Below are 14523 nucleotides of genomic sequence, written 5' to 3' on the forward strand. Positions count from 1 at the left end.
ATTTCCATTTAGCATCATACTAAGTTGTGTAAATGTAGTGCAGTGTATGCTAATGAACCCCAAACAATGTTCATATTGCAACTCCATAACCAAACTCAGAAATGGCTTTCAAATGTCCATTTTCTGTCAGTAAAAAAATAAAAGAGAAGCTGCCACACTGGGGAATGGTCCAATCACTGAATTGTTGTTTCAAATCATTACATGTACACACAAAGCACATGGGCATACAGATATACATATACACAAAACACCATGAAGACAAGCAGTATAATGTGGAACATGAAATGCATGTAGAGAATGAAGCCCCGGCCACCACCAAGCCCCTGACCTTTGCCCCCACGGCCGGCCAGCTAGTCCCGGGGGTCGTACCGGGGCAGTGCAGACACCTCCAAACATCCCGTCCGTGGTTCTACCCTGTGGTAGAACAGCATGACGTAACCTACCATAGGGTAAAACCACTGGCGCGACACCAGAGACAGACACACACGCAAACACAGACCACGTGGAGGAGGAGGGGGAGGAACAAAGCCCGGGATCCCACCGCTGACATCAACCAGAAGTGGACACACACTGTCACCAGTCCCCAAACACCAAAACACACACAAACAACAGATGACAGTGCAAGAAACAGGGGCTGTGAGGGAGATGATGAACGATGGATGACGGACATTTAAGTAAGGAATACAGGGTAAACCAGGAAGACTAAGAGCTGAGGTAGTAGAAAGAAAGACAACTGTTATAAGAGGCAGCAGGCCAGACATGCAGGCAGGAAACGGTCATCTTACCTAGCAATGCCTCCATAATCAAGACCTTCCTCTCCCCTCATGATGATGTAGAGTCTTCTACGCAAATCATAGGGTTTCACATTCATGATCTGAGGAAATAGAACAAAAAACACAGGCACATACAGCACATCAGAAATAAACTTCCACCCTACGACCATATAGTAGTTGTTCAAATACAAATAGGTGGTACTAATGAATACATAACCAACTATAGCAACCCTCATGCAAGTTTAATCACGTAACATTTAGAATAGAATATCCTCAGTAGGGAAAATGACTCCATGTCATTCTTACCTGCTGAAATGAGTCTTCAAATAGAGTCTGTCTGGACACTGAGATTTTCACGTGACTGGGTAAGGCATTGGACTGGAGAGGCAGAGAGAAGTGTAAAAATCAATTTCATCAATACTAGGCAGACAAAGAGATCTCAGGTCTGAATAGTAGAAACGAACTGGGCTCGAGGTAAGAGCCTGTTTTCATAACAGAGGTCTAAAGAGACGAGAGTCAGCACTTACATGGCACAGGAAGCGGAATTGGTGGTATTTCCACCTGAAGCTGCGATCATAGGCTCCAGGGGAATCACCTGTCCTCGACCTACAGAGAAACAAAATGAGCTTATTTTTTGCTGTTCCAGCAAGAAACAAAGGAAATCTCAAAGCCAGGTTTTACATTTGTACATGTCAGCGAAGGATACTGTAGCTGTACTGGGAAACGACAGGCCAATATGGCTGTCCCATGCACATATGCTTAAGAGACTGGAAAAATGGGCCTCGCTATAGAGCTGAGCCCTGTTGCCGAGCTGCGCAATGAGGACTTATTCTATTGAAGTGAGGCAGTATTCTATTGAAGTGGTCAGATGTGACGTGCAGCAGGATTGAAATAACTGGGTTAAGCCCAGAGATGGAGGTATGCCTTGGTGTGCAGCTGTGTTAGTAGAAGCTACACCACTTCACTACAGACATACTGGATATGTGCCTCGTCAGCAGAGGATAAACCGAGAGGGCAAGGAAGGGGAAATATGGAGCCCGAGGGAGAGAGAGAGAGAGGGGCCTCCAATATTCACTTATTCGCTTTGTCAAACGCTGCCAGGCACATCTTGGTTAGGAAGTTTCAGACCACAGAGGCAACCCTTTGGCTACAGATATGGACTGCAGCAGTATCAAATGTAAAACATTTAAGACAGTTTAAAAACCCTAGATGAACACTCATCTAAAAATATAACACCAAGACCTCCTTATGTTTCAACATCAGCATGAACACTTGCGCTCTCTCATACACACACATCCATACGTACACACAGACAGAGTCAGACAGCAGAGCAGTCTGCTTTGGACTTGATTTGTTGGCCCTGTTCATTTCCATTACATTCGTTTTTGGGAAGATTTCAAAATAGGGCCATGCTTTAAGGCAAGACACATATGTTCATAAGAGTGTGTGTGTGTGTGTGTGTGTGTGTGTGTGTGTGTGTGTGTGTGTGTGTGTGTGTGTGTGTGTGTGTGTGTGTGTGTGTGTGTGTGTGTGTGTGTGTGTGTGTGTGTGTGTGTGCGTACTTATAATACCCTTTCTCATATCTAGGCTAGCTATCTATGCCCAAAAGATTGTCAACGTAAATTCGAAAAAAAAGGAAAAGGGAAAGAAATCCAAACTTAAGCAGGCTATGATGAGAGAATCCCTGCACACACCATCCCTGAAGGAAAAAGCAATACGGTGCTTTTATCAGTAGATTTGATCAGAAACTGTAACTGCCCTTCTCAAAAATGGGTCTGCAGAATAATATTTACCCTGACTCAAACCCGGGACGAGGGTCTTTAAAGCTGGTGGTGCGAGAGTTGTGATCCACAAAATATCGGACTCCCTCCGTGGTGTACTTCATTTCCCAGCCAGGGGGCAGGGGGGGCTCCTGGATCATCCTGTAAGAGGGAAAGGGCAGTGAGCAGAGCCTAAACGTGAGGCTCCCCAAACGATGCACACCTGTCCCCCCCTGGCCCCAGCCCTGGCCCGGTCCCTCTATCAGCTCTCCCTGACCAGGACTCAAAACCTCTGACCTCAGTGGTGATGCGTCTGAGACCACATGGATGTAGTTGAACAACATGAAAATATAAATATATGAGGAAAAATATGACTCAACTTTACTGAGGGGGTGAATGAGGGAGTGAATTAACTAATTGATGAATGAATAAAATGCTATGACACTGTAAAATGTCCTAAAAACCCACAATGATACAATTTGGATACTTTGGACATCCGCATTTGATGTAGTTTTGTTGTTCGATTTGATGTTAGGAGACAGCAGTACCACCCACACTAGTTCCATGGAAGATGCCCTAGGTCCCTCATTGACCAATAGCTTACAATACTAATCTAAACCCCACCCACACGGCTCAGAGATATGTTGGCTCAGAGATATGTTGACGCAGCCTTCAATTGAGGCGACATAGGACACTTCCCTATTGGCCTGTGCAGAATGATTTCAAAATATTGATCTCAATTACTGGTACATTATGTCTATGACTCCACATGATTAATTCCTATCGTTATAAGGATGTCTGATGAGTGTGCTGCATAGCGTTGGGCTCTCGAGCTACCAGTCCCTATCCTATACTAGTTAATGTAATATCAGTCAAAATAGCAATGTATGGTGGCATTTCTCTGAGACACCTGTGTGTACAAACATGAACAGACACACACACACCCACCCACACGCACACACACGCGCACACACTTTCACAGTGGAGCAAAGACAGATTGGCTTACCCTTGGGTTCTTGGGTCCTCCCACTGTGTGGTCCGTGTGTTGTGGTTGACAAAATACACCCTCCCATTGTCCTGCCGTTTCTCTACAGGGACCAAGAGAAGTGACTACAGTTAACAACAGGATAGATCAACAGTTTACTATTTGGTTTCAGTACAGAGTGACTGTGTGGGGAGATGTGAAGGTCAACCGCAGTAGACGTTGAATTGTTGGGAGGAAAGAGAAAAAAGGATGGCTGAATCTGGCAAAGCTGACTGAAAACTGACGTGTCGGTGTGGCATTTCACTCGAGCTTGTTCCAAAATCCCTTCCTACAATCCACCTCAGAGAGAATGTTACAGAGGTGTTAAAGGCAAAAAACGAAACCGAGGGAGAGCAGGAAAAAGAAAATTGCTGACTATTTTCTATTTCTAGCAGTCGGAGTCCTACAATGACTACATGGTTACAATGACTACATGGAAGATAATAACATGGCTACGCGGAAGAGTATAACATGGCTACGCGGAAGAGTATAACATGGCTACGCGGAAGAGTATAACATGGCTACGCGGAAGATAATAACATGGCTACGCGGAAGATAATAACATGGCTACGCGGAAGAGAATAACATGGCTACGTGGAAGAGAATAACATGGCTACGTGGAAGATAATAACATGGCTACGCGGAAGAGAATAACATGGCTACGTGGAAGATAATAACATGGCTACATGGAAACAATGACTACATGGAAGATAATAACATGGCTATGTGGAAACAATGACTACATGGAAGATAATAACATGGCTACTTGGAAGATAACAACATGGCTACGTGGAAGATAATAACATGGCTACGCGGAAGATAATAACATGGCTACGCGGAAGATAATAACATGGCTACGCGGAAGAGAATAACATGGCTACGCGGAAGATAACAACATGGCTACGCGGAAGATAACAACATGGCTACGCGGAAGATAACAACATGGCTACGCGGAAGATAACAACATGGCTACGTGGAAGATAACAACATGGCTACGTGGAAGATAATAACATGGCTACGTGGAAGATAATAACATGGCTACGCGGAAGATAATAACATGGCTACGCGGAAGATAATAACATGGCTACGCGGAAGAGAATAACATGGCTACGCGAAAGATAATAACATGGCTACGCGGAAGAGAATAACATGGCTACGTGGAAGATAACATGGCTGCGTGGAAGAGAATAACATGGCTACGTGGAAGATAATAACATGACTACATGGAAGATAATAACATGACTACATGGAAACAATGACTACATGGAAGATAATAACATGGCTATGTGGAAACAATGACTACGCGGAAGATAATAACATGACTACGCGGAAGATAATAACATGGCTACGCGGAAGATAATAACATGGCTACGCGGAAGAGAATAACATGGCTACGTGGAAGAGAATAACATGGCTACGTGGAAGAGAATAACATGGCTACGCGGAAGAGAATAACATGGCTACATGGAAACAATGACTACATGGAAGATAATAACATGGCTATGTGGAAACAATGACTACATGGAAGATAATAACATGGCTACTTGGAAGATAACAACATGGCTACGCGGAAGATAATAACATGGCTACGCGGAAGATAATAACATGGCTACGCGGAAGAGAATAACATGGCTACGCGGAAGATAACAACATGGCTACGCGGAAGATAACAACATGGCTACGCGGAAGATAACAACATGGCTACGCGGAAGATAATAACATGGCTACGCGGAAGATAATAACATGGCTACGCGGAAGAGAATAACATGGCTACGCGAAAGATCATAACATGGCTACATGGAAACAATGACTACATGGAAGATAATAACATGGCTACGCGGAAGAGAATAACATGGCTACGCGAAAGATAATAACATGGCTACGCGGAAGAGAATAACATGGCTACGTGGAAGATAACATGGCTGCGTGGAAGAGAATAACATGGCTACGTGGAAGATAATAACATGACTACGTGGAAGATAATAACATGACTACATGGAAACAATGACTACATGGAAGATAATAACATGGCTATGTGGAAACAATGACTACGCGGAAGATAATAACATGACTACGCGGAAGATAATAACATGGCTACGCGGAAGAGAATAACATGGCTACGTGGAAGAGAATAACATGGCTACGTGGAAGATAATAACATGGCTACGCGGAAGAGAATAACATGGCTACGCGGAAGAGAATAATATGGCTACGTGGAAGATAATAACATGGCTACATGGAAACAATGACTACATGGAAGATAATAACATGGCTATGTGGAAACAATGACTACATGGAAGATAATAACATGGCTACTTGGAAGATAATAACATGGCTACGTGGAAGATAATAACATGACTACGTGGAAGATAATAACATGGCTACGTGGAAGATAATAACATGACTACGCGGAAGATAATAACATGGCTACGTGGAAGATAATAACATGACTACGCGGAAGATAATAACATGGCTACGCGGAAGAGAATAACATGGCTACGCGGAAGAGAATAACATGGCTACGCGGAAGAGAATAACATGGCTACGTGGAAGATAACATGGCTGCGTGGAAGAGAATAACATGGCTACGTGGAAAATAATAACATGGCTACATGGAAACAATGACTACATGGAAGATAATAACATGGCTACATGGAAGATAATAACATGACTACGTGGAAGATAATAACATGGCTACGCGGAAGAGAATAACATGGCTACGTGGAAGAGAATAACATGGCTACGCGGAAGAGAATAACATGGCTACGCGGAAGATAATAACATGGCTACGTGGAAGATAACATGGCTGCGTGGAAGATAACATGGCTGCGTGGAAGAGAATAACATGGCTGCGTGGAAGAGAATAACATGGCTACGTGGAAGATAATAACATGGCTACATGGAAACAATGACTACATGGAAGATAATAAGATGGCTATGTGGAAACAATGAATACATGGAAGATAATAACATGGCTACTTGGAAGAGAATAACATGGCTACGCGGAAGATAATAACATGGCTACGCGGAAGATAATAACATGGCTACGCGGAAGAGAATAACATGGCTACGCGGAAGAGAATAACATGGCTACGCGGAAGAGAATAACATGGCTACGCGGAAGAGAATAACATGGCTACGCAGAAGAGAATAACATGTCTACGCGGAAGAGAATAACATGTCTACGCGGAAGAGAATAACATGGCTACGTGGTAAATAATAACATGGCTACATGGAAACAATGACTACATGGAAGATAATAACATGGCTACATGGAAGAGAATAACATGGCTACGTGGAAAATAATAACATGGCTACATGGAAACAATGACTACATGGAAGATAATAACATGGCTACATGGAAGATAATAACATGGCTACGTGGAAAATAATAACATGGCTACATGGAAACAATGACTACATGGAAGATAATAACATGGCTACGTGGAAGATAATAACATGGCTACGTGGAAGATAATAACATGGCTACGTGGAAGATAATAACATGGCTACATGGAAGATAATAACATGGCTACATGGAAGATAATAACATGGCTACGCGGAAGATAATAACATGGTTACATGGAAGATAATAACATGGCAACCATGTCAACTTCCTCCACCAAGAATGTGTGTTGGGTGCGTTGATATCTTCAACTTTGTGCATCCCTGTGCTGCTTCTATCCCGACCCGCTGATTTTGTGACCATAGTTGGTGCCCCCTCCACCCCCACCACTCTCTCTCTGACATCTTGTTTTCATTAGCAGATGTGTGTGGAGGGCGCAGGAACAGTAGTGCTCACGCTGCAACTCTTACTAGGCTGCTAATTTCCCCCCTCTCCTTCACTTAACCCCCTCTATTCCACTAGCCCTCCTTTATTTGACTGTTCCCGCGCTTGGTCAAGTCTTTCTCTCCTTTCTTTTTCCTGTAAAGAATTTCTTTCAATACATCCCCTCTTCAACGCCCCAAAGAAAGAAGGCATTTACAGATGACACAGAAATGCATGAAAAAAGGAAATTCATCCAAATTAAAGTCCAATGTATAATTGAGGCTTTTGCTTAGGATGCCGCAACATGTTGAAAACACATCATGGTTAGAAAATATGAGTGTGCACGTGGGTGAGCGCGACTGTAAGTATGTGAAAATGTGAGGTGGAGAGAAAAAATGCCAATGACCATTAATTCTGAGTGATGGAGTTTGTGTGTACACCCTGTATAAATGTGTTGGTGGGAATGTTGGTCGAATATGCGCTTTTGAGAATATGAATGAATATACGAACGCATGAGAACAGAGCGCCATAGGAATATACGAGTAGAGCACAAAACGGCCATACAAGTATAACAACCAATTCCTTGAGATTACACTTGACCCAACAACTAATCAATAATATAAGGGAAAAGACTGAAATCCACAACAACAATTCAATCAAATCATATTTTGTTGACCAATAACTAATTGGAAGATGAGTTTGGCTGAATAAAAGGATCTTCTGTATGAGCTCATTTGATTAAGGACAAGGATGTATATCACAATGTTTACAAGATACCAAACAATAGATGTGGGCCAACAGTGCTGTGTGTCTGTGTGAGAGTGTACGCGTGAGAAAAACACACAAACCAGCTCTCCCCCTCAACACAAAAACAAAGTCCTGTGCCCTTGAAAGCCTCAGAACCCACTCTCATAACAACCAGTGCAGGTGTCGATGCCCCTCTTCAGCATCACTGGACTCAATAGCATCTCCATTTACTCATCAGTCCGGTCTCATGTCCTGGGACCACTGGGGGCCGCTGATTACGAATAGTCTTAGTGTGGTGAGAAGATATAGGTGTACGTGGAGGGAACACTTACCCCATCCTGGAGGGAGCGCGCCGAGAGGGTCATTTTCCACAGCAGGAACACCAGACGACTGAGGGAGAGAGAGAGAGAGAGAGAGAGAGAGAGAGAGAGAGAGAGAGAGAGAGAGAGAGAGAGAGAGAGAGAGAGAGAGAGAGAGAGAGAGAGAGAATACGTTTCCAATTAGGACACTTTCCACCTTCTTCCACCTTTGTCTTCTTCTCACACTCGCTTCATGGCAGCAGCTCTGTGTGAAATTCTTCTGTCCGTCCACACAGCTCCCAACTCAGTTCACACACTGGTGTGAGGTAGAAAAAAACTAAACATACAGGGGGGAAAGAAAGAATGCAGAAAATGCCTCAAAAAGCACACAGTTTAACAGCCTGAGTCTGGTGGAGCAGGAGCAGGCAGAGGGGTACCCCAGAGTGGGGTACCCCAGAAGGCTGAGGTGGCCTCTCTCATGCAGCTGGAACAGGAGACTGACAGAGAGGCTCAGACGCAGCTCGTATGCCTTCCAAAAACGACCCGCTCAGGATAGAAAAAACATGCTGTTCCAATGAGCTCACTGGCTGGCTTCAAGCCCCACCCTGTCTCCTGCCCCCCTGGCACCCCTCCCTACCCCACCCATCTGCAGAGGTCCTCCTCTTCTAGATGTGCTGTGAAAGTAAGCAGGGAGGCGCGAAGTCTGAGCCAACTTAGAGAACATTCATCCATTTTCCAGACTGCCCACCCCCTCATGACAAAAGCACCTTTATTCACCCAGCCCTGGAACCAGTGTGGTTTATTCAGCCTGTGCATACAGAGAAAGAGAGAGTGTGTGTGTGCATGTGGCACTGTATGGAAAATGTGTATAGCAAATACTAATTGAATGAGTATGACCTTGTGTTTGAATACGTGTGTGTGTGTGTGTGTGTGTGTGTGTGTGTGTGTGTGTGTGTGTGTGTGTGTGTGTGTGTGTGTGTGTGTGTGTGTGTGTGTGTGTGTGTGTGTGTGTGTGTGTGTGTGTGTGTGTGTGTGTGTGTGTGTGTGTGTGTGTGTGTGTGTGTGTGTGTGTGTGTGTGTGTGTGTGTGTGTGTGTGTGTGTGTGTGTGTACATTTGCCTCCAAGTAGAAATTAAATTTTTAAGATGTTTGAGAGGAGTTAGTGCCCATACTGTTGGTTTCATGACTATGAGAGTTGTAGTTGTGGATGAAAAATTCCAGAGCAAATCTAATTCATTCATTCTCCTCACCTCAGAAGGTCTTCAATTTCTTCCTATAATGAAACAAAACGTACCTCACAACAGCCCATGTGTCACTGAACACACAACTTCACCCAACATTTCCCCAGAATATTCATACTGTGCCCATTCATGAGAATTAACTAGGGCCGGGACGGCAAGGAAACAAAACATGAAGCGGATTTAACTTCTTTAGGAAAACAGCACTAATGTTGGAAACAAACATCATTATGTTGCAGAGTATATGTGAGCGGAGATGGCGCGGAAAGAGGAGCGGCACAAGGAGTGGATCGTGCCAAATTTGATTGAAGCGCGGAGCGAGTTTCCTCAATGGCTGGAGAGTCGGCCTTCTCGCCCGCTCCAGCATGCATTTGCAGTCTACTTGTGTCCTGCTTAGTGCTGGGCAATTAGTTATTTTTGAGGTTGATTCGGTTTCGGTTTGATTATGTATTTATTTATTTTATTATTATTTTATTACTCTGATTTCGGTTTAAATTATTTGGGTTGAATACACAGAATAAAACAATTAATCAAAGTCCCATGATGGTAGTGACTGCCCATTAATGCTTATCAATTATTAACCATGTATTCACATTAGTTTAACAAAATATTTTGGTTGTTTTGTATATTACATTTGTTTTATCTGATAACTTTATAATTTAATTCCAAGTCATCATTTCATCTCTATAGAGCTGCTGCTGACAAAAATCACTATATTGTAGTTCTTCAAAGTAAATAAGACATACTTTTATGCCTGCTGAATACCAACTATCAATCACTTAGATCATGTATTTTCAAGTAGATATCTAGCGAAGCAACAGGTGCTTTCTATATCCCCTCACGATCAGGCATTCTTCTGCCTCTTCTGTAGCAGGTGTAAAAGAAACACAGGACTAGTAGATGTGCAATGGATTATGGTCATTGCAGTTAATTACCACGTTCAATACACTAAACTATGGAGATTATTGGCCTCTTGTAAACTACAACTACAGTGCATTTGGAAAGTATTCAGACCTAGACTTTTTCCACAATTTGTTACATTACAGCCTTATTCTAAAATGGATTAAATAAAATAACATCAACCTACACTCAATACCATAACATTTTTTGCAAATTAACAAAAAAAGTACCACTGAAATACCTTATTTACATAAGTATCCAGACCCTTTGCTATGAGACTCGAAGTTGAGGTCAGGTGCATCCTGTTTCCACTGATCATCCTTGAGATGTTTCTCCAACTTGATTGGAGTCCACCTGAGGTTAATTCAATTGATTGGACATGATTTGGAAAGGCACACACCCGTCTATATAAGGGCCTACAGTTGACAGTGCCTGTCAGAGCAAAAACCGAGCTCCGAGACAGGATTGTGTCAAAAAAATGTCTGCAGCTTTGAAAGTCCCCAAGAACACAATGGTCTCCATCATTCCCAAATGGAAGAAGTTTGGAACCCCCAAGACTCTTCCTAGAGCTGGCTGCCCAGCCAAACTGAGCAATCGGGGGAGAAGGGCCTTGGTCAGGGTGGTGACCAAGAACCCGGTGGTCACTCTGACAGAGCTCCAGAGTTCCTCTGTGGAGATGGGAGAAGCTTCCAGAAGGAGAACATCCTCTGCAGCACACCACCAAATCAGGCCTTTATGGTAGAATGCCAGATGGAAGCCACTCCTCAGTAAAAGGCACATTACCTCACGCTTGGAGTTTGCCAAAATGCACTTAAAAGGACTCTCAGAACATGAGAAACAATATTCTCTGTTCTGATGAAACCAAGATTGATCTCTTTGACCTGAATACCAAGTGTCACATCTGGAGGAAACCTGGCACCATCCCTACGGTGAAGCATGGTGGCAGCATCATGCTGTGGGGATATATTTTAGTGGCAGGGACTGGGAGACGAGTCAGGATTGAGGGAAAGATGAAGAGCAAAGTACAGAGATATCCTTGATGAAAACCTGCTCCAGAGTGATCAGGAACTCAGATTGGGGAGAAGGTTCACCTTCCAACAGGAGAACGACCTTAAGCACACAGCCAAGACAACACAGGAGCGACTTCGAACCCGATCAAACATCTCAGGAGAGACCTGAAATAAGCTGTGTAGCGATGCTTCCCATCCAACCTGACAGAGCTTGAGAGGATCTGCAGAGAAGAATGGGAGAAACTCCTCAAATACAGGTCTGCCGAGCTTGTAGCGTCATACCCAATAAAACTTGAGGCTGTAATCGCTGCCAAAGGTGCTTCAACGAAGTACTGAGTAAAAGGGTCTGAATACTTATGTAAATGTGATATTTCTGGTTTTTATTTGTAATACATTTGATAAAATTCTAAAAAACAGTTTTTGCTTTGCCATTGTGTGTGTAGATTGATGGGGAGGGGCAATTTAATCAATTTTAGAATAAGGCTGTAACGTAACAAAATGTGGAAAACGTCAAGGGGTCTGAATACTTTCCGAATGCACTGTACCTACTATATTGCACAGTTCAAGCTAGATCTGATTTATCTATCGCTAGAGAAACTGTGCAACGTGCACTGAGTTCACAATGCAAAATTTATTTCAACGTTGATCAATTAGTTGTTTAAAAAAACATTTTGATTAATCGCTCAGCACTAGTGCTGCTATAGCCTCTTGCTTTATCTACTGTCATGGAATTTGCTAAATATTTTCAGAAAGAAACTGATAAAACACAGGTGCAAAAATCAAGGTGACTTACAAAGATGAGGAGGACCAAGAGTAAGAGAGGGAGTGCTGGGATGTAGTGTCCACGACTAAAAGAATCATTGTGGAACCTGAAAAGGAATGTATCCCAAAAGCATGATGGTGTACTACGTGCACATGCTAACAGAAAGGAACGAGGTAGGTGGCTAGCTAAGTGTGTCACTGTAGCAAAGTATTTATTGACAAAAAAATCAGATCTCTTAAAAGTTTAGTTCATTTTCATTTTATTATTTATACAATAGGCTATCATTGATTTTGGCCCAATAGGCCTGACATTTTACCTCATTTCAAGGAGCTTTCTGTTTTTATTGGGTTATTAGCCCAAAAACCTTGAGGCCTACCTATATAAAAAATATTTTAAAAACAACTCTGCATCCCTGCCCATCCTGGCCCGACGGGTGTTTAGCATCCCCAGTGGCTCTGCAAGCGCATAGAGGGTATTCTCCGCTACTGGACTGCTCTTCGGGCACCGTCACATGAGCCTGAAGCCACAGACTCTGGCCAAGCTTGTGTTTCTAAAAGTGCATTAAAAAAAGCACTGTAGCCTAATAAAAGGCACTTTTCATTTAATTTAGGGGCGATTTTTATTTAACTTGAAATAAAAGGCTAATAACATGTTACAAAAAGGTATTATTTAGACTGTCTTAATATAGCCTTCTCCTGGTCAACTTAGTTTTTATATGCTGTTTAATACGACATGTAGCCTTTTTGAAATGATGACCGCTTCTTACAGTCACCTTGTCATGTTGTTTATTCAAATACCAAAATGGTTTTGATACCAAATGGTCGGTCCAGGTAGTCACAAAAATAGATGGGTGTTGGTTAAATGGTGATTTTAAATGAATGGAGTGAATTTGGAGCAGCAGTTTATCCCTCTGCACAACTCCGTGAGCAATGAGCTGGATTTCTGACCGCTCAACTCACATACTCTGTTATGTTGTCATCCCATCTACAGTCACATTTATTTATTTTTCAAGCTATAGCACACACTATTTTACATACAGTAGGTTTTTAAAGGACCAAAGACCAAAAACATGGTCTGCTTCATGTTCATTTTTTTTTTACTGGTAACATCACAGCCCTAGAATTCATCATGGAAACTTTGAGAAGAAAGTAAGGAATACGATGGTAAAGAGTGCGAAGGAAGAAGAGGACGCATATGGGGTTAAAGGGGAATGTATGTATTCACTCAACAGCCAATATATATATATGTATGAGACCCACCCTTCTGTGTTTGTGACAACAAAAAAAGACAAGAATGAAATGAAGACATTATCTCCTATGCCCTGATAATTCAGTTCCTAACCTGTTCCAAGAGGGATAGAAAGAGCTAGAGAGTGAGAGAGGGAAAGGAGGAGGAAAAGACAGGGAAAACAAGAGCGGGGTCGTAAGAAATTGGTATAATAAAGTGAAAGCGCTAAAACACAAAATATGGCAATGGAGTGGTAAGTAGGTCATTTGGGTAGAGATATTATTTGTGATAAATGCACGCAAATAGCAAGACTCCTGCTATCCTACTTCAGGATCAGAGAATTGCATAAAAAAGGGGCAGTTATGAATGACTGAGTGGGAAAAGTCACATAGACCTACATTGCACTCTGGCATACATTGTAGTGTCTCTCTGATTTAGTAACTAATGTTAGCGCTATTAAAGATAGTTCACCCAAATGGTGCGAAACAAAGCAGAGTGATAGGAGGAGGACCCATAATAAGATAGTGACTAAAATAACAAAACTTCCTTTAACCAGGTTATATAACAATGAGGTATCTTAGAAAGGTGTACAGTAATGTCTTAAGTAGGTAGTCAAGTACTGAGACAATGGTCCAGTTCCAGTGGTGTTACTGCATGTGTCCTTCTGTTAGTGAGAATGGACAGAGCAAATAAGAAGCAGGAGGGAGAAAAGGGGGGATTTGGGAGGAGCCGGAAACAGCAGTTAAAGACTCCGAGACTGCTCTCTCGGGAGTTCCTAATCAGCTGCAATTACTGGCCAAATGCGTACAGGCACACTCACACAAAACCCCACTGTGTGTGTGTTACTTAATCTACAGTGCCTTCAGAAAGTATTCATACCCCTTTTCCACATTTTGTTGTGTCACAGCCTGAATTGAAAATGGATTAAATAGATTATTTCCCTCATCCATACACACAATACCCCATAATGACAAAGTGAAAACATGTTTTTAGAAAATATAGCTAATTTATTGA

The 14523-nt window shown here is 42.6% G+C and overlaps 1 protein-coding gene across 5 annotated transcripts in view; it reads right to left on the reverse strand.

Annotated features, from left to right (window-relative positions):
- The window catches only part of LOC124037839 (NEDD4-like E3 ubiquitin-protein ligase WWP2), a 46789-nt gene that overhangs the window by 7216 nt on the left and 25050 nt on the right, over nucleotides 1-14523 (reverse strand). For all 5 annotated transcript variants that reach the window (XM_046352985.1, XM_046352994.1, XM_046352974.1 and 2 more), the window contains exons 11-16: nucleotides 8406-8463; nucleotides 3540-3621; nucleotides 2567-2695; nucleotides 1301-1379; nucleotides 1080-1151; nucleotides 786-874 (exon numbers count right to left, since the gene is read on the reverse strand). In XM_046352985.1, coding sequence (XP_046208941.1) covers nucleotides 786-874; nucleotides 1080-1151; nucleotides 1301-1379; nucleotides 2567-2695; nucleotides 3540-3621; nucleotides 8406-8463 — 509 coding nt within the window. The remainder of the gene's footprint in view (nucleotides 1-785; nucleotides 875-1079; nucleotides 1152-1300; nucleotides 1380-2566; nucleotides 2696-3539; nucleotides 3622-8405; nucleotides 8464-14523) is intronic.

Source organism: Oncorhynchus gorbuscha, linkage group LG01, assembly GCF_021184085.1.
Source record: "Oncorhynchus gorbuscha isolate QuinsamMale2020 ecotype Even-year linkage group LG01, OgorEven_v1.0, whole genome shotgun sequence".
NCBI lineage: Eukaryota > Metazoa > Chordata > Actinopteri > Salmoniformes > Salmonidae > Oncorhynchus > Oncorhynchus gorbuscha.